The sequence below is a fragment of the Denticeps clupeoides genome, chromosome 3, assembly GCF_900700375.1.
Source record: "Denticeps clupeoides chromosome 3, fDenClu1.1, whole genome shotgun sequence".
NCBI classification, from domain to species: Eukaryota; Metazoa; Chordata; class Actinopteri; order Clupeiformes; family Denticipitidae; genus Denticeps; species Denticeps clupeoides.
In genome coordinates, this window is record NC_041709.1 from 23,278,403 (window position 1) to 23,305,513 (window position 27,111).

General features: G+C 43.3%; 1 protein-coding gene across 17 annotated transcripts in view; it reads right to left on the reverse strand.

Moving 5' to 3' along the window:
• Window positions 1-27,111, reverse strand: part of cacna1ab (calcium channel, voltage-dependent, P/Q type, alpha 1A subunit, b) — an 86,008-nt gene that overhangs the window by 41,089 nt on the left and 17,808 nt on the right. For all 17 annotated transcript variants that reach the window (XM_028971392.1, XM_028971407.1, XM_028971396.1 and 14 more), the window contains 24 exons: window positions 24,349-24,454; window positions 23,918-24,057; window positions 15,822-15,913; window positions 15,303-15,455; window positions 14,927-15,114; window positions 13,903-14,006; window positions 13,642-13,757; window positions 13,414-13,470; window positions 12,974-13,063; window positions 12,248-12,454; window positions 12,056-12,168; window positions 11,860-11,972; window positions 10,988-11,119; window positions 10,492-10,564; window positions 10,166-10,283; window positions 9,790-9,857; window positions 9,380-9,486; window positions 7,110-7,242; window positions 5,821-6,317; window positions 5,390-5,682; window positions 4,341-4,482; window positions 3,890-4,019; window positions 3,644-3,703; window positions 3,051-3,157 (listed from right to left, as the gene is read on the reverse strand). In XM_028971392.1, the coding sequence (XP_028827225.1) occupies window positions 3,051-3,157; window positions 3,644-3,703; window positions 3,890-4,019; window positions 4,341-4,482; window positions 5,390-5,682; window positions 5,821-6,317; window positions 7,110-7,242; window positions 9,380-9,486; window positions 9,790-9,857; window positions 10,166-10,283; window positions 10,492-10,564; window positions 10,988-11,119; window positions 11,860-11,972; window positions 12,056-12,168; window positions 12,248-12,454; window positions 12,974-13,063; window positions 13,414-13,470; window positions 13,642-13,757; window positions 13,903-14,006; window positions 14,927-15,114; window positions 15,303-15,455; window positions 15,822-15,913; window positions 23,918-24,057; window positions 24,349-24,454 (3,339 nt within the window). The remainder of the gene's footprint in view (window positions 1-3,050; window positions 3,158-3,643; window positions 3,704-3,889; window positions 4,020-4,340; window positions 4,483-5,389; window positions 5,683-5,820; window positions 6,318-7,109; window positions 7,243-9,379; window positions 9,487-9,789; window positions 9,858-10,165; window positions 10,284-10,491; window positions 10,565-10,987; window positions 11,120-11,859; window positions 11,973-12,055; window positions 12,169-12,247; window positions 12,455-12,973; window positions 13,064-13,413; window positions 13,471-13,641; window positions 13,758-13,902; window positions 14,007-14,926; window positions 15,115-15,302; window positions 15,456-15,821; window positions 15,914-23,917; window positions 24,058-24,348; window positions 24,455-27,111) is intronic.

A 27,111-nucleotide genomic window follows, 5' to 3' on the forward strand; every position in this document is an offset into this window, starting at 1 on the left:
AGAAACACACAGAGAAACACAGAGAAAAGGAACACAGACTAAAAGAGAGCGGGGTTCGGTCGAGGAGGGACATCCATATGTGAGTCAGAAAAAGAGAAAAGAAGAGGAGAGTGAAAGAGATTTCAATGCGAAACCCAAAGGTCTCACCGCTACCTACTTACCTGTCAGCAAGCACTGGTTGGAACAGTCTGTCCATGCGTGTGTACCAAGCACTAACTACACAAACAGGTTATGTATCTGAGCAAATTCTAGTCAATAATCAAAAATTCTCCAGGTGAGTCTTAGTTGTATGAGGAACAAATTGACTTTCGAACTGCACCACCGCAGTTATTTCTACATCTTGTCACGTAACGTTTTCCATTTAATCGCCGTTCTGATTGGCGGCCGGTGCTCAGTCATTGTTTGTCAATGTGGCAACGACTCGGCTCACCTCAGCTCTCCTCATCTCTCCTCATCTCCAGTAAGCCTGATCCTGTCTCCTGCTTTCCTCGACCCTGATTGCCTGTTCGTCGTGTTGGTTATGCGAGCGTCAGCCGTCGTGGGGGTCACAGTTTACGCTGAACGCGCTGGTGTAGAGGCTCACCCACCACTTTGTGTCATGTTGCGATTTGGTTCAACGTCGCCTCCGACATTGCCCGTGACAAATCTGAGCTCTTGGTCATGTCAACCAAACCTTCTGTCAATCACATTATTAACCTTTTCATTGATTCTTCATATCTCTTGCATTCCAAAAAAACAACGATCCTTCACCAAACATGTGGCATCTGTGTCACAGTCTTGTCACACTCCTTAATATCAGAAAAACGCTGGCCCTGCCTCACTCAGTTCCTGGAACAGCCTATGGTTTATCTTTCACCTTGACTTGACTGGAAACGATTTTGTCACGTGTCTGCCACCATTGAGAGTCAGACACTTAAAGATGGTCTGGAATACAGCGGTGCGTCTGGGGTTCTGCACCCATCTAGCTGAACTCCATTATAAAGGCTTGCGCTCCATCCAGACCCCTGCGTCCCTTCATGGAATATCACTTGGCATTGCCAACCCTACACACAAGACTCATCTGCAATTCCTAGGAGGTGGAGCAAAGCAGCTCCATCATTCTCCCAGTAAATGAAACCAACGCTGAAAAGAAGAAAGCGGATTTGGACAAAAAACATTTCATGCTTACCTAAATCTGCCACGGGCATGACTAGAGTGCTGAAAGTGAAGCAGTTCAGGCTAAAGCCAGGAGAATCTTGAATAACACAGAACTGAAACTCACTATCATAAGAAAAACAGATCTGACAGGAGAATCCGTTTAACAGTGAACACATTTTTTTTTAGTTCTCTCGTTTTGGCTTTGCTAATATATATGATATATGGGGTTTGTATTTGTTTTTAAATATAAAAAAAAAAATCCCTAAAATATGTCATGAAACATTAAATTCACATTTTTGATTCTCTGTCAAAACACTGTATTATGTTATATCAGGCATTCTAGATTTACATTCCACCACTAGATGAACGATATTTACAAGTATATGGTTTGCTGAAAATGGCTGCTATTTTCCAGGTCTTTGCCATTTATTTATTTTATGTTGCATTATTAATTTTGATATAGTCAAGTGAAGGTGAAAAATAAAATGAATATATATTTTCTTGCTCACCTTCTGATCACTGCACCTTATCACAAACAACACCACTCCACAAAAGTCATAGCCATAACTCCATTATCCTGAGTCTTTCTCGGTTTCATTTAACACATTCTTTTACCTGTTCTAAATGAACCTCTCGACTCCCACTTGGGTCCACCTCTAAATTTATGTCCTTATGAGGTTTAAGGACATACATCCTGTACATCCATTTTAATATTAATACACTATCTTAAATTCTCTTCACTGTAACAGCCATAACATCCTAATATAACGGTCATTGTAAGCGCCATAACTGTCTAACACACCAGTCATTTAAAATCCTTAACATCCAAATATAGCCATCACTGTAACAGTCATAACATCCTAACATACCAGTTATTGTAATAACCATTGAAACATCCAAACATAACAGTTATTGTAACAGCCATAACATCTTAACAAACACATAGTTTCAACAGCTGTAACATCCTAAAATGCCAGTTATTGTAACAGCCGTAACATATTAATAAACCAGTCATTGTAGCAGCCAAAACATCCAAACATGTTTGCAAAGATACAACCCTAACATCCTAATGTAACCGTCATTGTAACAGCCATGATATCTTAAAATACCTGTCATTATAAAAGCCATATCATCCTAACCTACCGTCATTACAAAAGCCATAAATGTGCAGAGGATCAGCTGTTAAACTTTAATAAGAGAAAATGTTCTGTAGAGGCAGAATAATTTCACATGGCTGTCCAAATTAAACACCCAACACCTACATCTGCCTTCACACACCTACACACATGCACATACACACACACACACACACACACACACAGAGGGAGAAAGAGAGAAAAACTGAAGCAAGGGATGGAGAGTGAAATACCTCCTCGTCCTGGGCGAGGGCTTGCTGCTCCACAGCCACCTGGGCACTAAAGGGTTACAGGTGGCCTGGGACCCCTCACCCTCACAGTAAACTGGGCTGGGCGACGCCCATCACTACCCTTCTCACCCGGGGTGGAGGATGGGGAGGAGTCAAAGGGCAGACGGGCAGAAGGGATGAAGAAGAACAAGGGAATGAGTGTATAGAGAGGATGGCTTTTCAGGAGAGGGGTGGAGCTTGATCATACCATGGGGTGGAGTTGAGGGATCTTGGGCATTGTAGGATGGAAGAAAAAAAAGGAGAGTGAAGGAGGCAGACTGAAAGAGTGCTAAGAGCACTGACAGGTAAGAGACTCGCATTCTACACCTCCATGGGTGGTGACATTAGTCAACTGGGTGGGTGTGTGGAAGAGAAGCAGAATACACCTTCTGAGAAGACAAATGACAACCAGAAAGAAAGAGCAGAGGGAGTACAGAAGCAGAAGAGACAAGACAGACTGAGGAATGAGGATGAGGAGGATGAAGAGGAGGGCACATGGGCCACTTACGTGAAGGCAAAGGCCACCAGGGCACCACTAACCACTACAAAGTCCAGGATGTTCCAGAGGTCACGAAAATATGAGCCCTGGTGTAGGACTAGACCCAAAACCACCATCTACATGTACAGGAGAAAAAGGGTCAGAATAACACACCTTTACATATACACACACACATACACACTCCTACAGAGGTTGAAGTTGAAGTTGAGCTTTATTGTCATTTCAGCTATATACATGTTAGATACATAGTACATAGTGAAACAAAATAAAGTTTTTCCGTAACCTGCTACATGTAACATTTGAACGATTAGACAAAGTTACATACTGACACACACCATTGTCACACTCAAATTAAGTAACATAGAAAAATCTATGTACATTTGAGTGTAATTTCTACCAATCTGGCAACAAGCACATTACAACGTTGTAAGTTTGAGAGAACATATTTTGAATGTTATATTCAGGTTATTACATAACACATCAAACACACGTGATCTGAAGATATTCTGCGACTGACCCATCTGAGACACTAAAACTACACAAGCCACATGGCCTAATTCTGCCCTGATAGAAAAACACTAACCTTATGGAAAAACTCTTACCTTGATCAACATCTCAAAAGTGAAAACACCAGTAAAGACGTAGTCAAAGTAGCGCAGGACCTGGAAAGTGATGACCGATAAAGTCAATTTGAATCCATCATGGGCTCTCACACACACAGAGGGAGGTGACAGAACAAGGAAAGAAACAGGCCAGACAGAGAGAACAGCCCCACAAGGACGGACACACAGACAGACAGAAAGTGAAAGCTGAAGACAGGAGGACAGATGAGGAGTGGAGCGCCTCACGTTGTTCCGCGGTGACTCGGGGGACACCGGGTCTTCCGCAGCCAGGGCAATGCTGCTCATGGCGATGACGGACAGGATGCACATCTCAAAGTAGCGCAGCGTCAGGATGTAGTGGCAGCATTTACGGAATCTGCTCACCAAACGAGCCAGCAGAGACAAAGATCATTTCTCACTCTCCAGAAATTTATGTCACTTAAACAACGTGAGCAACAACAAAGAAAAACATCAGAGAACACACACAAAGTGCACTCAGAGTGTGTTCTTGCAATACTACAGCAGATACAAGGAGGATTGTTTTGGCTGGTTACCTTTCCAGCCACCAGAGGGCACCAACGTGCCCTGGAAGTACACCGGTCTGTTTTTACCCTTTACGTAAATGCCTCCGATATCCTGCAATCTTGTGTTCTGGATTACAGAACTTCTCATTCGACACCGCACTCATTCAACTTACGGGTTTGTGGTAGACAGGATGAACATGGAGCTGTAGGGAGGCATTGGCTTGGGCCCATCTTCATCACCTCCGCCATCTTCCTCTTCCTCCTTCTTTTCCTCATCTTTCTTGGCTGCTGGCTCTGTGTTGGCATTTTTGTTCACTGATGAAGAGAACAGAAAGGAAAAACAGACAGAATTTCTTCAGGAGAACTTATGCTTCCAAAAGCCACTGTGCACCTCCATAAAAAATGGGTGTTATGGCTACGTCTGTCACTACAGCATTAGCCCATGGACCACCTGAGCCAGGAAAAGAAACCTTGCAGGGAGCGAACGCAAATAAGAAAATGCAAGAAAGAAAAGGCTTTTTTCATCACACTCCACAGAGCGGTATAAACAACATACACTGATCAACCACTGATCGGTCAAATGGATTAAGTGTATGATGTGAAGTGAATTATGGAGATTAGTTGACACGTTGAAGCAGGAAAAATGTACAAATGTGTGAGGATCACAACGACCAGACTGTGAAGCTAGATAGCTCAGCCAGATCATGCTGGGTGTTCTTGGTATGTATTGGTTAGTACAGAAGTGGATCATGGAAGGACAACCAGTGGCTAGACTCAATATTGTGTTTGGGGAGTGAACACTAAAATATTTGGTCTAAAAGTCTTCGGTGTTGGCGATGAGACAAAGGGGTAATGGAGCCATGAAAAAAAGGATCCCGATGTGACCATCATGTGCTCAGTCTGGTGCGTGTCGGAATGCGTTATGGTGTCGGTCTGCTGGGGAACATTGGGTCATGCATTGATGCCTATGTTTCTCCGACACATACCACCTACCTAACCATTGTTGTAGACTACCTACACTGAGTCATGGTACATGGTGTTCCGTAATAGAGGTGCTACTATGAAACAAGATACACTGCCACTCCCAACTAAGGATCTGATATTTTTAGGACACCTTCCATACCTGGACTGGTCAAAGCAGTTTTGGTGCCAAGATGGGGACAACACTTCATGAGTTCTACTTTACACTCCCTTAAGTTAAAAGTAAAAGACAGCCTCTCACCCTGCATGAGGGCATTAGGGTAGAGCGGGGGCATGTGTATGGTGGTGTGGTCCTTGCTGGGGTCTGTAAGGATGAGGCTGTCGTCACCAAGCTGGGTCTCCAGGGTGCAGCTGTTCAACAGGTTGTTGGTGTGCTCAGTGTGGCTGTAGAAGTCCTCTCCTGGCTCAAACTCGTGGACGATGGCCAGCTTGCTGTTGTTGCGGAAGTTGTCCAGGTCCTCGCTGTGTTGGCTCTCTGACCGTGATGGAACCTGCTGGATGGGCCGTGTGGTGGACAGGCTGGGCTGACTATCCCTGGAGATGCAAAAGGTTCAAGATCATGTTTGAATAAAACCGTTGTACTTGCAATACTCTTATACAGACAAAAAAATAATTCTAATATTCAATAATGACACTAATTAGAAAAAGGTAGTGGAGTCCATAAATTCTTACCTCCTGGGACGGTGCTGCCTGTTCCTCTCTTTTCTCCCATCCTGGTTGTGGTGATGGCATCGTGCCCTCCTCTCCTGCCCGCTGCCTTCTCCCTCCCTCACTCCATCACCCCTGTAGCGGTGCCCTCCTTCCACCTCCCCCCTGTGTCGACTGCCCCGGTTTCCGTAGACCTCCGCCCCTTCCCTGCGCCGATGTGGCCGTGACCGGTAGGCCTCACCCTCTCTGTGCCGGTGGCCATGATGGTGGGTGTGGCCCCCTCCGCCCGACTCCTCAGGCTTCCCCTCCTCCGCCCCTCCTCTGCCCCCTGCCCTGCCACCAGTGTGGCCATGTTGGTAGCGAGCCTGTTGCCACAGCAACTCATCTGCCCCCTGCTGGCTGCTGAGGTCAGTGCCATAGGGGGGCTCACCCGGTTGCATCTTGTTTGTGTTGTTGTTGCGGTTCTCCTGTGGGTTGACCACCAGCGGCCGGTCTAGGTGTGTCTTCATATCTGGGCGGTTCTGCCAGAAATTAAACTTATTTTAATAACTGGAAGATTCCCAGATGTTATGTGTGATGTGCATATTAATAGGCTATCAATAAATAGAAGTCTTAAGTATCAAAGGCTTGTTGGTAGTTAGTGTCATAACTTGGTTGGTAGTGGGAGAACCAAGTTGCTCCAGGGGAACTGTCGATGTAACTACTGTAACTGTAAGTCAGGGCATCTGCTAAACGCTTTAATGTAATATAATGCTTTAAATATTCATACAAGAAAGCACTACTACATGGATTTGTCTGACAGTCAACATGAAATGGCCAGGTGAGATTACGTTACTTTAATTCTGACGCTTCGGATGGCCTAGCAAGCAGTCAATGAGCGCACAGTACATTTGATGATGTGGGCATCCTGGGCCCACTATCATTTTTACCATCCCAAATATTAAATAAATTGATCAGAACTTAACTGTCTAACTGGCTTATCAAATCACATTAACACTTTCTAACTGAATAGGTCTATAAAGAGGGTGTAATTAGGTTTTAATTAGGAGGTGTAATTAGGCTATGTCCTCATAAAAACTTTAAACCTTTAAAAATGTAATATTTTATTTCTCAAAACCAGATGAACAGCTTGTGTTTTGCCAGTCATCATATATTTACAGGTCTCGGAATAGAACCTACCATGAAATGAGACCTAAATAAGTTTCTAGGCATTCCTAGTTTCTACTTTCTGTGGTGCAAAAATATACCAAAAGTGTCCTCCAATAGTTCTAGGAACCGTGAAATAGTTCCTCTGGTGTTTCTGAGCCCGTTACCTTCCAGTTGTTCTCAGCATCCATTTCAGTGTAAAGGGCTTCACGGCTGGTCATCAGGTTCTGTCGACGGATTTCACTGGTGCGCTGCTCCCACACTGACTTGGACCCCTTGGAGTTCTTCTGTTGCTCTTTACTGGAGAAAAGAACAGAGAGAGAAGGAGAGAGAGCTAGTGAAGTCCACCAGGAGGGGTGATGATGACGCTAGTTTCTGAAAAAGCGCAGAGAAAGTAAAAGGTCACGCCCTGCAGCACTTTGGCGATGACACAAAAGACTGCTGTGCAGATGAAGACCAAAGACAGTGGTTCCTCAGAGATTCTCTCTGGTGACCACAGCAGTGATGAAATGCATTGTCGTCTTGATAAAAAAGTATACGGTCCAAAAAATGTATGCTCCAATTCTGTCAAGTTAAATCCATCAAGGCCATCAAGTTGTAAGGCCTTTGCACACCAAAAGTTTCATGAGGTTTTTTTTGTGATGAGAATTGTTATGCACAGTGCACAGTGACTGGTGCATTTAATTATCCAGTTCTTCATGAAAAATCTTGACAATGACAGACTAGTGGTGAGCAAAGTTGCCAATGCTGGAGAAGGTTCCAGTCATGTGAAGTTCAGGTAGGTGGGTGCAGACACAGAAGACCTATCGTGGGTGGGTATCAGTGACTTGATTTTAATAATGTGTAGCTGGTGGAGATCTATGAACAGCAGGTTGACAATCTGTAAGGGTTTTACAATCAGTGTGAGGTCTACAAGATTGTGGCTCTTAGTGGTCAAATAAATCTTGAAACGATTTTGACGGAAACTTCTCAAAAGGCAGTGTGAGTTAGAGTCAGTGTTCCTCAAACAGCATCAAGTTTATTTTGAAACATGCAACAAACTTGTTGGTCTGCAAAAAAATTACAAATATGACAATGAGCCCAAACACACAACAGCAAAATGGAAAATCTGTGCTGGACTGGTCAGACAGACACAAGCAGCCAGACAGACAGGCGAAAGCTGCAGAAACATCCTGGCCCTTTCCCTCCCAGCATCCTGAGCACCACAGAGAGGCATAGCAGCAGCAAACAGAAAGAGAAACACTGCAACGCAACAGAAAGTAGAGGAATCCCCAAGAAATGGTGTGAAGTAAAGGAGTAAATACCAGTCCAGCACTGTGGCATCAATACGATCAGATTTAATTCTGAGGAGGAGACAAGGGGGACGGGTGGGACGGTACAATAGGGACATTGTACATGTACATGTAGCTAACATCACATCGTCAAAGGTCTTCATATAGTTACCAAAAAGCAGGCATTCACTGACCATTTACTCACCTGCAAACAAGACAAACACATGCATTCTAACCAGCATGACTACGAACCTTGTGCAGTTCTCCAGGTTGGACATTTTTAGCTGAAAACCTGAAACTCAGGAGGGTGAGAAATACGGTTTGCTGGAAATGAGGCCTGATCCAGGAGTGGAGAAGCGCTTCCCTGGACAGATGGACTGGTCTGATTTGGTGAAACAGTCTGTCCACCTCGACCTCATGCCTTCATTTTGATTATAAATGATTTGCGTTTGCTGAACTTGCTGAATTGTGTATGAGAAGTTTGTTACCATTTATGAAATGATATAAAAATTATTAATGTTTTGACCATTAAGTATAATTGACCATTAAGTATAATTAAGTATTGAACTGCTGGATGTCTAAATGGTTGGAAAAATATAGGTCCAATGTACATCTAATGCTGGTCTAACATCTTTTTACAGACATAAAATTTCACGAAGATGTAGAAAAAAATAAATGTAGATACATCACACGGTCAGTAAAGTGAAAATTCTACAATGAAATACTAATGTTGAGGGGGGAAAAGGTGTAAAAAAAAAGCGTGAGGGCAAACGTCTTGTCTTGTCTACCTATTTTCCAAGTTCTCATGCTTTTTTAGCCCACTACAAAATGTTGAGCATGTTAAACTGGTTTAATGTAAGTTTTTACACACTTATTTGAATATTTGAACTCCACAATTCCAGTTTATTCTGCGGGTAAAGGCTACGAAAAGTGACCGTGGCAAGTGGCTGCATATTTGGTCAGGATATTTTGACCACTTTGAAGCTGCTCTGTTGCAGTTCTCCAAGCATGAACCTGCCCCAATGTTTCAGTTCTCCAGGTAACTACTGACTTCCCTGTCCGATACAGACCATTTCATATCTCGTATGCAAGTCATTCACATTCTTTCAGTGCTGTACTGGTCTAGTGTTCCTTTATGTTCTTGGCATGAATGTTGATGGACTCACGCAGCAATGGAGAGGTTGGCTGCAGACAGGGGGCTCACTTCTGCCACCTCCTTGGCCTTCTGCAGGGCAATCTTCTGGGTGGCGGCCTCCTCTTCCTCCTGCTCATCCTACATGCACAAAGACAGAGGACCATTCACACCATAATACTATGTGGCGACTCCGACCTACACTTACAGCATTTATCAGACGCCCTTGTCCAGAGCGACTTACAATCAGTAGTGACAGGGAAAGTCCCCCTGGAGACACTCAGGGTTAAGTGTCTTGCTCAGGGACACAATGGTAGTAAGTGGGATTTTAACCTGGGTCTTCTGGTTCATAGGTGAGTGTGTTACCCACTAGGCTACTACCACCGACCTGAAGCATGTCACTGGGAAAGAACAATTAAACTCATTTCAACATGTCGTTCTCACCTTGGTTAACTCCTGAGCGTTGGCCAGGTTGTCCACAGCGATGGCCAAGAACACGTTCAGAAGCGTGTCTGTGGTCAGAGTCAATGGAAAAGCTTATCTAATGATGTCTGTGTGAAATGTTGTGGAACATCTTGATGGTTCTCACTTTTCCTGAACATTTTAGATCTATTGTATATCAGCATTTTATGCCCAACTCTTATTCCAAATGACTTTAAACAGAATCTAATTTTGATACTTCATGACTAAAATCACTTACAATTGACGTATTGGTATATTATGGTACGTAATTAGTACCCTTGGCCTTCACGAAGATATCAAAGTCTAAGTAAGTGTGTGTTAGGTGAAAGAAAACAGGAAGAGTGTACAGGAAGGATACAGTTGCCGAAGAGTGTGAGGACAATGAAGAAGACGGAGAAAGCCATGCCCTTGTTAACGCCACCCTGAGATTCAATGCCATCGTACATTACCATGTTCCAGTCTTCTCCAGTCAGGATCTATGGCATGCATGGAAACACATGGAGTAAATCTTAAATGATCCTGCTGTCTCCTCATCATAAATGCTGAGCCTGTGTTTGTGGATCATTGCATTCTGGTTTTATTTTGCTTTTACACTGTGTAAGTTGTAATTAAAATGGAACTTGACATTCCTTTTTATAGCATTTCATAATTCTATTGTATTTGGCATTTCACCCAACTCCTCACCTGGAACACAGTCATGATGGCCGCTGGAAAAGTATCAAAGTTGGTTGGGGGAGTTCCTGATTCAAAGTTGAACCTGAAACAGAGAAATGTGAAGATACGGCATGACCTCATTCTGGCTGTTTTTATAATGGAAATCACTGTTTCACTTTGAAAGGTGACATGGAAAACTGGATTGGTCCACCTTCTGCACATGAGAGTGCAATACTGTGACCTTCAAATACAAGTAAAACCGGGCGGCAACAAAGGCTAATCCCAAAAACCTGAACTGCTCTGGAAACCAGCCCGTCCAGGTTCAACACCTACTCTCACATCAAATCTGACTGTTTATGAATAGAAGTTTCTTCTTCTTCTTTTTTAATGTAAGGTTTGTGATGTTATGTGATGTTTTCTGATTGTCTCAGCAGTATTTGATTTAATTCTACCTGTACAGGTATGAAGATATGGACTACAAAGCACTGAACAAGAGCATCTGCTAAATGGCGCAGTGGCGACTTACTGTCCTCCGAAGAGCTGCATGCCGAGTAGGGCAAAGACAACGATGAAGAGGAAGAGAAGGAACAGCAGACTGATGATAGACTTCATGGAGTTGAGCAGAGAAACCACCAGATTACGCAGGGGGGCCCAGTACCTGAACACAACCATGACAAATGAAGAACTGAACACTGAAAGCAAACTAATTTTATGCCACTGACTTTCTGACTGGGGGTTGCTTACAAGCTACTCTGGGTGTCACCAACTTTACTGGCCAACCATGGCCAAAATGGTTTCAAGGTTGTACTTAATCTGACTGAGGACTGGTGGTGCAGTCCATACTCTTTTGAGATTTTTTTGTGACCTTTTTGTGGTGTTTGTACACTGTAAAGACCAAAAAACGCAAGATTTACATTAATGTAATGCTACCCGCTCTTATTTTGATAACCCCTTTGTGAGCGGAGGTACGGTAACGGAACTGAGCTTGAGGTAAGACAGAAGACGCGAAGTAAAGCAGGAAAGGGTCTGTGGGAACGCAGAGAAAAGGACAACCGAAAAAGTTAAAAGCAACAAATCTAGCATCAGTTGATAAGGGAACAAGTATATTTGAGCAACTTGTAATGTTTGTGAGAAAAGACGTGATTTGCTATGCTAAGGGAAAGAAATATACTAACGTAAGGTGCTGTGCATAATGGGGGATGTGATCGTAATTATTGGTATCTGCCAATTACGTTGGTTGATGACACGGACGACTTCAATAAATCATCATTTGACCATCAGTTCCGGCCTTCTCAATATTGACTGACTGCTACATACACGTATGTATGTATGAAGATCACACTCTCTGATATGCATGAGGCTATATTTATAATTTTTACTGAACATCACTTTACTCACTTAGTCACTTTAAAAATCCTCAGAAGCCTGAGAGCTCGTAGGACACTGATGCCAAAAGAAGTCCCAGGTTTTATCATGGCCCAGAAAACCTCAAAAATGCTGCCCACGATCACCTGTAACAAGTCCCAAATTAACACCAACATGAGAAGAAGATGTGGAGATGTGGAGAGAAGAAGATGAATCGGGACACACTCACAGTACAGTCAAAACAGTTGAATGAGGAATGAAAGTAAGGCCGAGTTCCCAGTCCATACATCTTTATTAACATCTCAGACATGAAGAGGCCCAAGAAGATGAACTCTGCATAATCTGTGGGAAGAGAGAGGAGAAGATGAGAAGATTCAAACACATGCAAGTTAATTCATTATCATGTGGGGTGGGAACTCACAGAGGAAGTCAGAGAGGAGCTCAGGCTGGTCATAGTGGACTACGGCCACACACAGTGTGTTGAGGCCCACCAAGCTCAGCACAGTCCAGTAGAAGGCCTGTGTCTTCACTATTTTGCGGATGAAGAAGCGCAAGCGCCGCTCCTTCTTGTTGAAGTTGGTGGTGTCCCCCTTTCCACTCTTTATGCTTGCTCGGGTGAAGGGAGAACCTAAAGGTGGTGGACAGTCAAGGTTTCTCAGGACGGCTCCATGGACATTTAATGTTCAGAACCAAAGCCAGGATTCCTCAGCCACACAGACTTCTCAGTCATATGTGGAGCAAAAGTAGAGAAGTTTATGTCAATAACACTATTTATTTGTTAGGCTCCGCCCCCTTTTCCCAATACCCAGGTCTAGCAGGTCACTGACTCAGCAGTAATTTTGACAAGGTTGACTCCTTGCAACACAGTATCCAGTGGAATAATGTTTTAAATACACCTTGAGTAAAATTGAGCGTGTGTGGAGGGGTTGGTGATACAGCAGCCAGCCAGCAGGGGCACTAGACCTGCAGCTGATTCACTATTAGGAGACATTTTTTTCATTGTTTTTATTAGTGTTTTTGTGATTTTCTGTTTTTCCTGTCAGTCTCATGTACAATTAAAATCTTGGAATTGTCTCAGATACTCGGTTTCATGGCCTTGGGCTGGAATTTCTTCTTCTTATTTTTTGCTATGATGATTTCTACTTACCCACAGTCATGTCCCCCAAATGGTCCTCACCTTCCTCTGGGTTTAGAAGGTCGGTTTTACTCTTCTTTACAGTGGGCCTTCTCCGGGATCCTGTTCAATGCAACAACGACAATTCCTCAGTAGTATCATATCCCACAGTTAGTCTTAGTTTTATCATCAAGTTATCTACATATTATTTAGATTATGTATTGTGACACTAAACGAGTGGAGGTGTGATTTGTATTTTGGGTCTGTAGCAGTTTTATTTTATGACAGAGTGATTCACAAATCGAACTGAGCAGGATCTGCGGACATTGACTCTGAAAGACAACTTTTTCTGTAGTGAAATGACTGGCACTACACAGATGTTTCTATTTCATTTTGAATTGCCCTTTGAATTTTGTTTTCTAATTGAAGTGTGACACAAGGATTAGTTTGTATGAACACAAATGAGAACACACCATCATAGCCCATCCTGTCTCCAGTGTTCTTATCATCTTCAGCAAGAATCACTTCCTCTGCAGAAAAAAAAAACATGAAACATGAAATATCCAATATCCCATTCATTCAACTGCTGATGTGAAAGTGATTGATGCTTCATGGCCTCCATGTAAATATGGACATTTGTTGTGTTCTGGTTTCCATCCGATAGTTATGTGTGTGTTTAGTGAATATGTAATGTGCAGTACCCGCTTTACAAATCCATTCCAGATATCCGTTCAGCTCTCGCTCTATCTGCTGCTGCCGCCTCAGTTTCAGAAACTCACTCCTGTTCTCCACTCTCTCCCTCTCTTTGGCAAACTCTCTGCAAAAACACACACACACACACACACATGTACAGACACATACAGAGTCAGAAGTTCTTCATGCCAAATACTGCAGAGGTGTTGTAGATGGATGTTGAATGGTGAGAGAATAAATGAAACATAATGAAGGACAGACGTACTTACCCTGACAGCACACCCAACACCAGATTGAGCATAAAAAATGAGCCGATGATGATGAGGGGTACAAAGTACATCCAGTTCCAGGCACTTCCTGATGCGTCGTTGCTCTGTGAGGACGCACACACACGTACACACACGTTTAATTGTAGTAAGTGTGCAAACTCTTACGGGAATGCTGAGTTCACGTCAAGCCTTGTCTTTTGCTTACTTTGTGAGTGTCGTTAAGTCCTACTCACAATCTATCTAGTCAGGTAAGCCTGGAAGCTCTTAAATGTCCTTTTTATAATTCATTTCTAAAAAAATTCATATGCTCAAAAAGTCAGTATTCAGATGTCAGGTGGTTTTATATTCCCACCTTGTGGTCTCCTAAAGCATGTTTCCAGACCTCCAAAAAGTACAGATCACAGCTACAAACTACAAATTCAAATTAATAACCATTGTCGGAACAATAACGTGTCAATTAATACGTACAGAAATTTCATGACATCCCCGCTATAGCAACACACCACAGTGATTAGGACACAGAAGACACAGTTCATGTTGAAAAACATGTGTTTCTCACTCCTTCACACACTACATCCCACTACAAATGAATTTTTTAGCATATCCTCCTGTAGGCCATCTCAAAACAATCCACCGACGAGTCCGATGCAGATATTTATTTAATTAATAAAATTAAACAGTTCAGTAATCGTCTCCTCTCTGTTTCTGTACAGTCTATTTCTGTGTGTATTTAAGTAGAGCAAATTCAATGCAAAATTAGCAGATGATGTCACTTATGGGAGTGCTGTAAAATGTAATATTTCCATGCAAACTTAAATGGTCATAATTTTTACAAGAATTTAAATACAATTTTAACCGGTTTCTGATGTCCAGAATTGTGAATATTCCATTTGTATATTCTGTCTACAGAAATAGACAAAAAAAAAAGACAAAAACTACTTCTTTATTGGGTCAGAAATCCCAGTAGCTTTTAAAAAGTTCTAGGGTTGGTTCTGCAGACCCTCAAACAAACACAGTTACTCACATAGTAAAGCATGTCAGTCCAGCCCTCCATGGTGATGCACTGGAAGACGGTCAGCACAGCAAACAGGATGTTGTCAAACTGCGTGATGCCGTAGTTGGGTCCAATCCAGTAAGGACGACATACAGTCCCGGGAGGGCAAAGCCGAGAAGGAAGAGCTTCTCCACATGGCTGTTCGTCATACATTTCATCTGTGCGTAGGACAGACACACACAACAGGTCTACAGAAGAGTTCCTGAACAGGATATCCACTCAACTCAGAACTAAAGTATTTAAAGTATTTAATTTTATATTCTGCTAGAAGAAAACATATCAACGTCAAGTAATTGCATATGGCCTCTCAATTTAGAAATTAAACTGATTATGATCATGGTCTTACCTGTGCTGTTGTCAAAGCAGGTTTTATGAAACTTGCCCATGTAAAACTCTAAACCAATGATGGCAAACATAAGGATGGCTACGAAGAGCAGCAGCCCAATCTGTAACAGTGGGATCATGGCCTTCATGATCGACTTGAGCACCACCTGTAGGCCTGGAGGATACACGGCATGTTAGACATTGTGCCAAACACATCTAGCACTAAAGCCACCTGCTGAATGCAAATTGGCAATAAAATTGCAATGATTATCATTTCTGACCAACTTGCTGAGCCAGAGCACCTTCAGCGTGATTGAGGAATTGTGGACGTGCGTAAAATCTGGATGCTACAGCATTACTTTCGCAGACTAGCTGGTTAGCATGTTATCAACAGACGATAAAATTAACAGTTTGACCCTTTGCACAATACGTTTGGATTAAAATCAGATTCTCTAAATTAATTAGTCTCAGAAGAATTTTAGCATTGCTATCATCAGGCATCTGATCATACGATCACACACCCATTCCATCTCATACTCACTGGGAATCCCAGACACCAGTTTCAGAGGTCGAAGAACCCGGACCGCTCGGAGAGTCCGCAGGTCAAAATCTGAGCCCACCGAGGACAAGATTCTACCAGGAGAGAATACAAGACGTGAGAAATGAACAACAAGAGGAAGTATGGGAGGGTCTTCTGAAAACGGTGTGGGTAGCCATGGTTCCACACAGTATCGGTGCACCTAGTGTCCATAATGCTACAGTTTCAGAGAACGTACCCTCGCCAAATGGTGAGAACAGTCTTGTCTAGTCTCTGAAGGAGCCAATTAGGAAGGCACCAGTCAGGTCAAATCCTTGAAATTGAGAAATGTGCCTTGGTCTGGCATTTACCTTTTTCTGCCATCATAAGAAAACATGTCCAAGTGCTAGTGCCCGCACAAAGGTTCAATATGCATAGTAAATCCCACTTAGACTTATTCCCTAAGGTCATAACAATATGAATAAGATTATTTTTTTGTTTACTTACATAGACACTGATATGCTAGTAAATGGTGAATAAAACATGTAACTCTACTGTAATATGAGTAATTTACGCTTTGATGGCCTACTACACCACTAAACAATTTGGATCTCATAGTACCAGGTGATCCAGCATCACAGCATGATTTCACAATATTGCAATGTTACTGAACTACAATAAGTGACACAAAGATAAAGAATCTAAAATATTTCAGTGTGCAGAAAATCTAACCGGTCTCACTACTACAGAGGTCACATCTTAAGTCACACGAGTGTTCAGTGAGTGCTCAGAAGGGAGGAATGATTAGCTGAACACATGCAGATATCAACGCAACATAAAGAGCAAAGGAACCGGAATTTCTATGATTTTTAGCAGGATCAGTCCATTGTCAAAAGCAGCTCCAAAGCCAGCAGCAGGCAAATGCTTAATTTGTTGTTTATTTCATTTGTGTGCTTTCATATATTCGTCTGATGACAGAAAGCATCCACCCACTCCCCCTGGTCACCTGAGGGAAAGAGTGGGATGGGGGGGTCCGGACTGTGCCGACAGGGTGCGAGTAAGGAAGGGAGTCGGGGATTCACACAGAGGGCGAGAGTGTGGCAAAACTGTGACACTTGACATGTGACTGTTATTATGCTGAGGTTTCTGGGGTTCCGGTAAACCTCATTACCTGGAGGTAAATCACTCAGTCGCACATAACACATTACACATTGCATGACATAATTGTTATTCCACGTGTGTGTGTGTGTGTGTGTGTGTGTGTGTTCAGGGATATGCGTTAGCAATTCTGAAGTTCTTCATTGCCATGATACAAGCATCGAGGATGAAGGTGAGGAGGATGACGGTGGAAGTCAACATCCTACCACTGGGTCTCTCCCAGCCACTGCATTGCCATGGCAACCGGTGATTCCTCTGCTTTTTTGCAGGAGTCTCCACGGTTACCAGCCTTCTTTCATTCATAACTGTTTCTACAGCAACTGGGCTCTCTGTCATTGACGGAATCTCGTCTTTTCCACGGCAGCTAGCCCAGAAGAGTGTCTCCGTTCAGCAGATTTCTGTTCTTTATTTTCTTTTCACTCACCATTGCTCCATCTCCTCCTTCTCTTTCTGTCTTTTAGCCAGAAAGATTCCTCTGTGCACACCAGGCAGCCTGTGCATCATTGAAGTTGTCTCATACACACACACACACACACACAGTTAAATCTGGGTCAGCTGAATTCTTTACATTATTCACCGTGCTGCCGTTCACTCGCGTGCTATGCTGGCGTGGAGGTAGATGCCATTTTTGTGAGCAGTACACACGTCCAACTGCTGTGTGGAAGTGTAAATGTGTGTGTGAGAGAGTGTGTTTATCTGGAAACAGTGTAGGAGGGCCATGTGTTCTCTCAGTGTGAGATCCTGTCCACTCAACATCTCCCATTGTGCCCAGAAACGCTGAACCCTCCTGAGGTAAGGAGTGGGCGTATATTACACCATCCATGCCCAGGCTGGAGAAATGCTGGAGCCCTAAGAGATAAATATTCATCTTGCAGCAGGTGACCAACTGCTGCAGAACAACTGAGGATCATTCACTGGTATTTACATTTACATTTATGCCATTTTTCAGATGCCCTTCTCCAGAGCGACTTACAACCAGTAGTTACAGGGACAGTCCCCCCCGGAGCAACTTAAGGTTAAGTGTCTTGCTCAGGTACACAATGGTAGTAAGTGGGATTTGAACCCGGGTCTTCTGGTTCATAGCCGAGTGTGTTACCCACTAGGCTACTACCATTATTACAGCAACACCAGTATTGCAGCAAAGTGAAACCTCTGACCATGTGTGCTCACATCATCTGAGAACTCCCACTGCCTGCATGAATGTTTGATTCTGGTGCCTCTTTAATAAGACTCAGTGGTCCTTAAAGGTCTCCTGACATTATTATTATTATTTTGCTTTTATATAGGTCTGCATCAGATACAATACTGTATCTGAAGTCTCTTTTTGAAATTCAGCCGTGGTGCAGCCACCTTTAGTCAGTCCTACAATTAAATTTCCCCAGGAGGAAGTAGAGAGGCGGGATGAGGAGGAGAGCGGCCTATAGGAGTGAGCAGGCATTTGCGGAAATTACGTCATCAAACACCATTCACCAACCACAATGTTTGGTGCAGACAGGACGTCTCAGAGCGGACAAATGGGAGGTAACCTTTGTTGAAATTTCAGATTTGACCATCTGAGCTGGCGAAGCAGAATGACCAAAGCACCTATCATCATTTCTATCCACTGCAGGACCATAGACAGGCTAGGGGAGCTCGTATTAATGTTAAACAATCTCACAAAGTGACATTTTCATGACAAACAACCTTTAACACTGGTACAATGAACACTGTAAGTAGGGGTGAAAACTTCATGCAGTAATGGGAACATGTTTCATGAATTGATCTATGAAAGCCATGTCTTCTTTAACCTCAGGGAGTCACCATCACTTTAATTGCAATTGATCGATCATATGACTTTATCATAGACCAGCAAGTCCGGTAGAACAGTGATCGGTGGATCACCCCCCCAGAAGCTTAGCTCAATCAACTGCAGGGCTGAACACTGAAAATATACTACAAGTTTTTCATAAATGGCCTACAAAGTGTTCTCAAGACTTCCGGGGACGTTCTGTCCCAGATTGTTTTCTGTATGGGTGTGAGAATTAATGTTACATTTCAGGAAACAAATGGGCCACAAACAACACAAGGAGGTGCAGAAAGTGTGTAGCCCAGATTGGGGTCGTAACTTTTGGAATGAAATGGATTTTCTTAGTTCTGTATCAATAACATGTTAATCAAGCCTTCATGTTGGTGTTGGTAGTGGGTGTGGTCCCACATTTATGACGCCCACAGACATGTGTACAATGAAAGAAAGTGAAGTGATTGTCACATGTGATACACATCAGCACAGCACACGGTGCACACAGTGAAATTTGTCCTTTGCATTTAACCCATCACCTTGAGTGAGCATTGGGCAGCCATGACAGGCGCCCGGGGAGCAGTGCGTGGGGATTGCTGATTACGGGGCCGCTTCCTTAACCACTAGGCCACCACTGCCCCAGTAGCACTTCTATATCTAACACTGAATAGTGGGTATAAGGAGTGTAGAGAACAGAGGGAAATAGAGGAGTAAGGGAGGAGCTGGATCGCGTGTGACATATTGAGTGGGGATTAAATCCTCCAGAAATAGTGAGAGCTGTCAATCATGACTACAGGCTCCTCCCCCTTTTAACCTCTTTTTGAAGAGAATGTATTAATTTTCAGGGTAGATATGTTCTTTCATTTATCACCAGCGCTGGTCACAGCCTCATCTTGAATCGTCTGAGCAGCAGATACTTATGGTCAGTGATGTGGGAATGTAAAATGTTCTTCATCATACAATATGATGACGATATTGTATAACGATGAACAGAGCTGATTGGTATTCTGTTTTTGAGAATTTGTCAGAATCTGAGGGACACAGTCCTCAGTCTCCAACATGAACTGGAGCTTTTCTACTTGCCATATGGCTATTATGCAAATGATGTCATCGTTTATGACTTCTCGCTCCCTCGCTCTCTCTCTCTCTCTCTCTGGCACAATGTAAGCAGCCAATATTCGATTCAGTCACGATTCACCAACCTGCCAGAAGAGAGCTCTACTTCAGCCAGAAAATGAACAGAGCTGCATTACAGGACAGTCTGGAAAAGCTCAAAAATCTTCAGAATGATCAGCTGAAGATCAGACCACTGGAAATCAGCATAGGTTACACACGATCACAACTTCTGCTGCATGGAGGGGATTCAGAATGTTAATACTGGGAATCTGGGAAACGTAGTAAGCAAAGGTGAAAAAAGGTGAGTTGGCGTCCTGCACATAATTAGGACTGTTTTTGTCACCACTGTTTGGTCCAACTGACCTGGACATTGGTTCTCATATGGAAGTCAGAGTGCAGGTCTGAGGAAGATTTGGTTAACCCAAATCTGAGTTCGCTCTCACCCAAACACACAGATGAAAAAGGATGTGTGAGTGTGTGTGTGTGTGTGTGAGAGAGAGAGAGAAATTCATGGCTTGCGCAATATAGAGTCTCTGTTCTCGGGGCTACATTCAGTGATTGATCATCTGCAGCAGTGAAAAGCAGGTTACTGCAGCAGCTAGCATGCGCCTGCGCGCACACACACACTCACACACACTCACACACACACACTCAGTCATGCAAGGAGGCATGCATGCTCTCGCTTGTTCCTCTCTCACCTCTTCTCGCTTTCCACCTCCGTCCCCTCCCCCACCACCTCAAACCCTCCCCTCCCCCCGAGCCTCGTTCCCCTCATCCACCTCCTCCATCACCAACCCCACATCCACCCTCCATCTCAGACTTGCTTCCCCTATAGCACGCGCTTCTTTATTCTGCATCGCTCTCCCGCCCTCCACTCTCTCCTACATTTTCTAACCCCCCCGGGAGTGGGGGGGGGTTAGAAATGGTGTCACGTGCCGCTCCCTCCGTCGACGCTGCGCTACTATCGCACTACTACACACAAGTGGCGAGCGGCTGCCTGCTTCTCGCCTTCCGCCGCACTAATTCAGCATCTCTGGGCGTGTTCTGCGTCATGCCGGGAGAAGGAACCGAAAAGACGTAGCGCTGGGAACATGGACTGGGCTGGATTTTCACATCAAATTCCTCGGCCGTCCTTGAACTCATTATTGTGCTAATGAGGGATACTTCTTGATAGTAGTATAGGATCCAGTTTCACGTTCTGCAGAGTTCATGATGGATTTTCTGACGTGTGCATTTCGCCGTCAGTGAGTAGCAGTGAAAATGGAAAATTAGTTGCTTGATTTGTCATCATTGATCGGCTCCACAGCAGGAGAACATTCAGGTTCTGTTGGTTCTCTAGTACAGCACCGGATCCTGGGTATAACTCTACCATTGTGATCGTAGCTGACTCCCCTATTGGTGTAGTTTGTGACCAAGTATTGAGGTCTATAGCAGTCGCTAAAGCAATTCACTGAATATCATACCATCTATGGCTGTGTATGTGACAAATCAAATTTGAATTTGAATTTGAAGTGTCTCCTGCATACTAACAGATCGTCCTGCATTTTCATTGGCCATTTGCTTTTTGTGGCACTTTCCTTCCCACGTTTAGTTTAAAAGTTCATGAATACATTTCTTGTTCAGAAACAAATGTAAAATGATTCACAAATATAACTTATGACTTAAAACTTAAAGTAACATCATTCACAAAACATTTATTCAGAAACCTGCATTTACAAACCACCGTATATATTTGTGAATACCCTTTTGCATTTATTTGTGGATTTTTAATCCCTGATGGTGCTCAATTGACAAATGTCTTTTTTTTTAAAGGTGGCCAATCAAATGTCTCCAAAGTTTTTATCCATGCATTACCATGGTCTCTTGGTAGTAATTGCAAAAACACAAGTTTCATAAAATGAATCGGGACAAAAAAAGTCGTCAATATAACGCAAATCCTGCAGTGTTTTGTTGCGGTACTACCTGTGTTAAATTCTGCTGAATTCAAATGAAAGTTTCCCCGCTTGCTCATGTCAAGTGGTGTCCGTCGGTCACATGTCAACACAGACAGCCTGGTGAAATTCTCTGAACGGGTTAACCACAAAATCTTTACAACCCAATGAAAAGTGCAGCTGTCCGCTATGAGCTTCTATCACCATTACTATTTTATATCGCGTCTATATTTATATATGTTTTATATTGCATTTTATATCTTGTTTATATTCACGTCTGTATGTGCAGGGTGACCAGATTAAAATGTGACCAGGGCATGTCCCACAGGGCGTGTCCCAATAAACCATGCAGCATGAATTACCCACATCACAGCCACTTGCTTGATCCCTTTTTGGCGAGTCTGTTGCGCAGCACGAAATTTCACAGCATCCCAATGTCTCGAATCCTGAGTGGAATCAGACCATTTCAGATCGTATTCTTGTATCCAAAGTTTTTGTCCAGACACCTGACATGGTGACCGGACACCACTTGACATGAGCGAGCGGGTAAACTTTCATTTAAATTCAACAGAAACACAGATAGTGGGCTGGGCTTGATTTTCACATCAAACTCTACCACACCCACACCACACCAAAACAGTGGAGGATTTGTGTTATATTAATGACTTATGTCCCGATTCATTTTATGAAACTTGTGTTTTCGTAATTCCTAACAAGAGACCACGACAATGTACGAAAGTAGCACAGTGCTGTCATCATTAATTAATCTCTTGAACATCAGTTAATGTGATTGGCTGTAAGACATTAGATTGGAGACATTTGGAGACATTTGATTGGTTACCCCCTGAAAAAGTGATATTTGAAAATCAAGCAGAGGGAAGTTTAAAAAAACAAAGATAAAGGTAGGGGTATTCACAAGTATAAATGGTGGTTTGTAACTGCAGGTTTATGGGTTTCTGAATAAATGGAACTGAACTGACATTTGTGCATAACATAACATTTTTTTGAGTCAAGTAACGCTGTTACATTTATTTGTAAGTCATAAATTATATTTGCAAATCTTGTTACATTTGTTGCTGAATCAAGAAATATATTTGTGAATTTTTTTAACTAAACTATCTCCATAGGTGGTAACCCTTGATGGCAGTTTTATGACAATGTCTCGGGTGCTATTTCGTTTTAGGTGTAGCAGCTGCTGTGAATGCAGGGCTGATCTAACCGGCCTCTGCACATCATGGAGAAAACACGTCCAGGTCCCCTGGTCTGTCCTCTCAGTGTCCGTCTGGCCCCCCATTGAGATGGCATTTCAGCTTAGCCCCAGCTGACAACACCCCCTGCAGAGCACCTATGATCCACTGCTGGCTCTTCCAGTTAGTGGGTGTGTGAATTTTAAGTCAGTGGGAGAGATCCCTGTGATCACACACTGTGTGTCTTTGTGTGTGTGTGTGTGTGTGTGTGTGTGTGTGTGTGTGTACCTATCAGTCCACGTTTCTTCATCAGCATGTTCATCAGCAATAAGATAAATAACAGAAGTGTGGAGCCCTCTCACTGATGTTCTCCATAGTTGTCAGTGCAGCAGCTTCTTCTCTCGCTATTAATTCCTCAGCCTGACCACTAGGGCACCTCCATGCATTACCCAAGGTTCAACTATGGCCCTGGACCATGGATGCTTACAGAGTCAGTCGCTGAAAAGCTAATAGCACATGGAAGCGGGTGTAGAGTGGCTTCCAAAGGCTTCTGGGGACATGCGATAATGTGTAAGGATGCATTGCAGGACGAAGCGTCTCACCCCTGCCCTTCCAATGCAAATCAAAACCACGGGTGTCATTTCGGTTCAAAAAGCCAGAAGCTGCTGATATCCTCATAAATAATCCGCCAGCTCAATTCCTGCACAGTAGGACAACCACCAGTCTGATCAACACGCTTGCATAAAGACAACAGGCCAAGACAGGGGGACTCTCCCGTGTCTCTCACTGAAAATTGATTTGACTGCTGATTAGGGTGTCATTGATCCAGGAGTCCCCACTAAGCTCTGGTGGAACTGATCCAAGCACTTGGTTCAGATTGCATTTGCAAAACCACGCAGACACACACACACACCAGGGGATCGAACACTGTGTAAGTATGCGGGGACTCACCCTGTGAGCACCACTACAAAGTCCATGACATTCCAGCCATTTCGCAGATAGGATCCTTTGTGGAAGGCGAAACCCAGAGCCAGGATTTTAATGCCCGACTCAAAGCAGAAGATGGCAATAAAGTATGGCTCAGTGTCGTCCTGCAGGGAACACAAGAGAGTTCATCAGACATCATGTCAGCTTTAGTCACGTACACATAACTAGATCAAGGAAGAGATGTTTTAAATAATCGTTTAATAAACTTGACGGTGTGTTTTATTGATTTAAGACTAATACTATCCCACACTGAAGGTGATTATGGGTACAAGTTGCCTGTGTGTATTTATACTGTGCAACGTCAAAAAAATTGGGACCAGTTTTGATGTCTTATGAAGACATGCCGAAGGCCGTTATTAGAACATGTTTTGTGTTACATGTTTGATGCGTCTTACCAGACGTTCAGACAGTGGTGTCTTGTCTCCATCAGGGAGATGCTGCTCCAGAGCCAGTACGATGCAATTTGCTATGATGGTGGTCAGGATCATCCATTCAAACGGAGTGAGTCAGAGTTAAGGCCAATGATGCAAATACAGCATACAACGTCCTACACACTTTTACACACATAATAACACACAGGGTAAAAACCGGACCAACATGCACACAGCTCTCCCTGATATGTAGCTGAAAAAGAGATCTGCCTTGTCCTTGACCACTTGCAAAGGTCACCAAGAGAGATGAATGTCAGTGTTGCCAGATAGAATTGCTGCTTTACCGTAATTTGTATTCATTTAATGAATTATATTTGCTGCCATGATCAACACCTTCTCTTGACAGAAGCTTCAGTAGACAGTGGCACGCTGCTTCTCTTTGATCTTCAGGCAAGATCATTCTTTTTCCCCACCCAAACCAAAGACAACATTTGAATCATCATTGACACACACAAACAAGACCTCCTGACTGAACTTCATGAGCTTCAGGAGGAGGTTCCTTCTGTAGTTCTGCTGACATTTGGACATGATCTCTAAACCCCAGTTCCAGGTATGTGTTAAATAATCCCCTCTGCCTGGGTCAACAGGTTGAGATATCTGTCATAAGACCATCTGCTATCTTCTACAAGCAGTTGGGCTCCACAGCACGCTTCTTGGGTGCGAATAAGACACAGTCACTAAGGGACAGTTTGAAACACTTTTATCACAACAAGCAGGTTAGGCATTGAACTGCAGATTAGAATGAACACATGAATGGTCTCTAGTTTTAGGTTCTTAGGTCCATGACAATGGAAAACTTGAACTGAAATACAGTCGTTGTGATCTTCTTGTGCTGAAGAGGAATGTTTCAACATTTTATTTCGCTCTCATTAGACCACACTAAAGCTTCTGATGCAGTCAGCAGATCTGGCCTTTAATGGGACCCTGAGTGGACTGGCTGTCATCCAACACTCTTATGCTTTTTCCCCACAAGACCGCACAAAACATTCTGATGGGCGGTCAACAAGTTCTCCCACGAAGACAACACGGCATGGTTCATACCTGGTTCTAGACGCAAGAGATTATTTCTCACAACATCCACTGGAAAGCCCCTCTAGTGTATTCTGCGGTACATGGAATATTCTACAGAGATGGAATCATTTTTTCACTGGGTCTAAAACATTCATTAACACCTAAATTAAATTGATTGTGAACTGTTGTAATTAATTATTACATGTTTTATTTCCAGTTTTTATAATTACTGTCATATTGAATTAATTGTATTTGAATTAAAATGTATTTATTATACAGGCTGCAGCATCTCTCTCACACACTGACACACACAGCCGTGGAGAAGCTCAGCATAGATGTGAATTCATGTAGAAGTAAAAAGGGCTGGAGGGGCCGCTTTGACTGAACGACTGCAGACAGATCTCACCCAGCCTTTAATCGGCCAGTCATTATCCCTGTTTACCAGATGCAGCCAGATACAGATACTGACACACACACCAACACACACACCCACACATGCACAGTAATGGATAATGGGGCAGAATGTTTCTGTGCTGGATACTATACAGCCGAGAAAAATTGGGAAAACGTGGACAGAAGGTGGAGGAGGATAAAGTGGAATAAGGCTAAAATTAAAAGAAGGGGGATGAAGAGAGAGACAGACAACGCGAGACAAGCGCCACTGGAATGCAAATGTCAGGCAGCAGAGAGAGGAGAACAGCGGATGCAATGAGTGTGTTTTTAAAGCAGGAACTGGACACAATGCACCTGCAGCTCCACAATATCCCCTTTTACTAATAAAACCAAATTGAGCCCAATATTAAAAAGTTCATATTTAGAAGATGTGGTTCAATCTATTTTGTCATATTTCTGACAAAATATTTATATTGATAATTATAGAGCAGGTAACTGGGATATGTATGCTGAACATATTGTGAGAAATATTTCATTGTAGCTGTTAGTAATTATTACATCCAGATATAATATTAAAATTGATGCACAAGTTTTGAATGAGTGAGGAACGAAGGTTGAGACCGGAATCATGACGCAGGATTCCATACATATAGAAATGCTATCAACTGCAGCTATGACTGGGTTTCAGGTGGAATGTACCAGAAGTTCAGAACCCATCTAATTCCACATTCGTGACAGTGCCTCTCCTTTTTAATACACACTAATTGGTCTCCATCCAGTCCTAAGTGAAATAAAAAGTGACGGTTCCAGGGCTTTCTTGGCTCTTGCTCAGAGCGAGCAAGACAGAAAAGGAGGGCGAAGGCGACTTGGACGCCAGAGCGCCACATCTTCGTCAGCAGAGTCCAAAGCATATTAGTGTAATAAACGATGGAGGAAGGGAGGGAGGTAAGGAGGGTGCCAGACTGAGCCTCCCATTGCTGCTAATTAAGAAATGCTGACGGCAAAGACTGAGCACCACTGCATGAACACCTCACTGTACAGGTATATAGCAAGCATGAGAGAGTGAGATGGGGCATTTCTTGGGGTATAGAGGGGTGGTTACAACCGTAGTGGTAGATGTTGTGGTGATGAAGATGGTGAGGAGCATTTCTCTGGGTATAGAGGGGTTAGCTGTGGTTACAGCAGTAGTAGTAGATGTGGTGATGAAGATGGTGTGGAGCATTTCTCTGGGTAAAGATGGGTTACCTGTGGTTAAAGCAGTAGTACTAGATGTGGTTGTGGAGGTGAAGATAGTGAGGAGCATTTCTCTGGGTAAGGATGGGT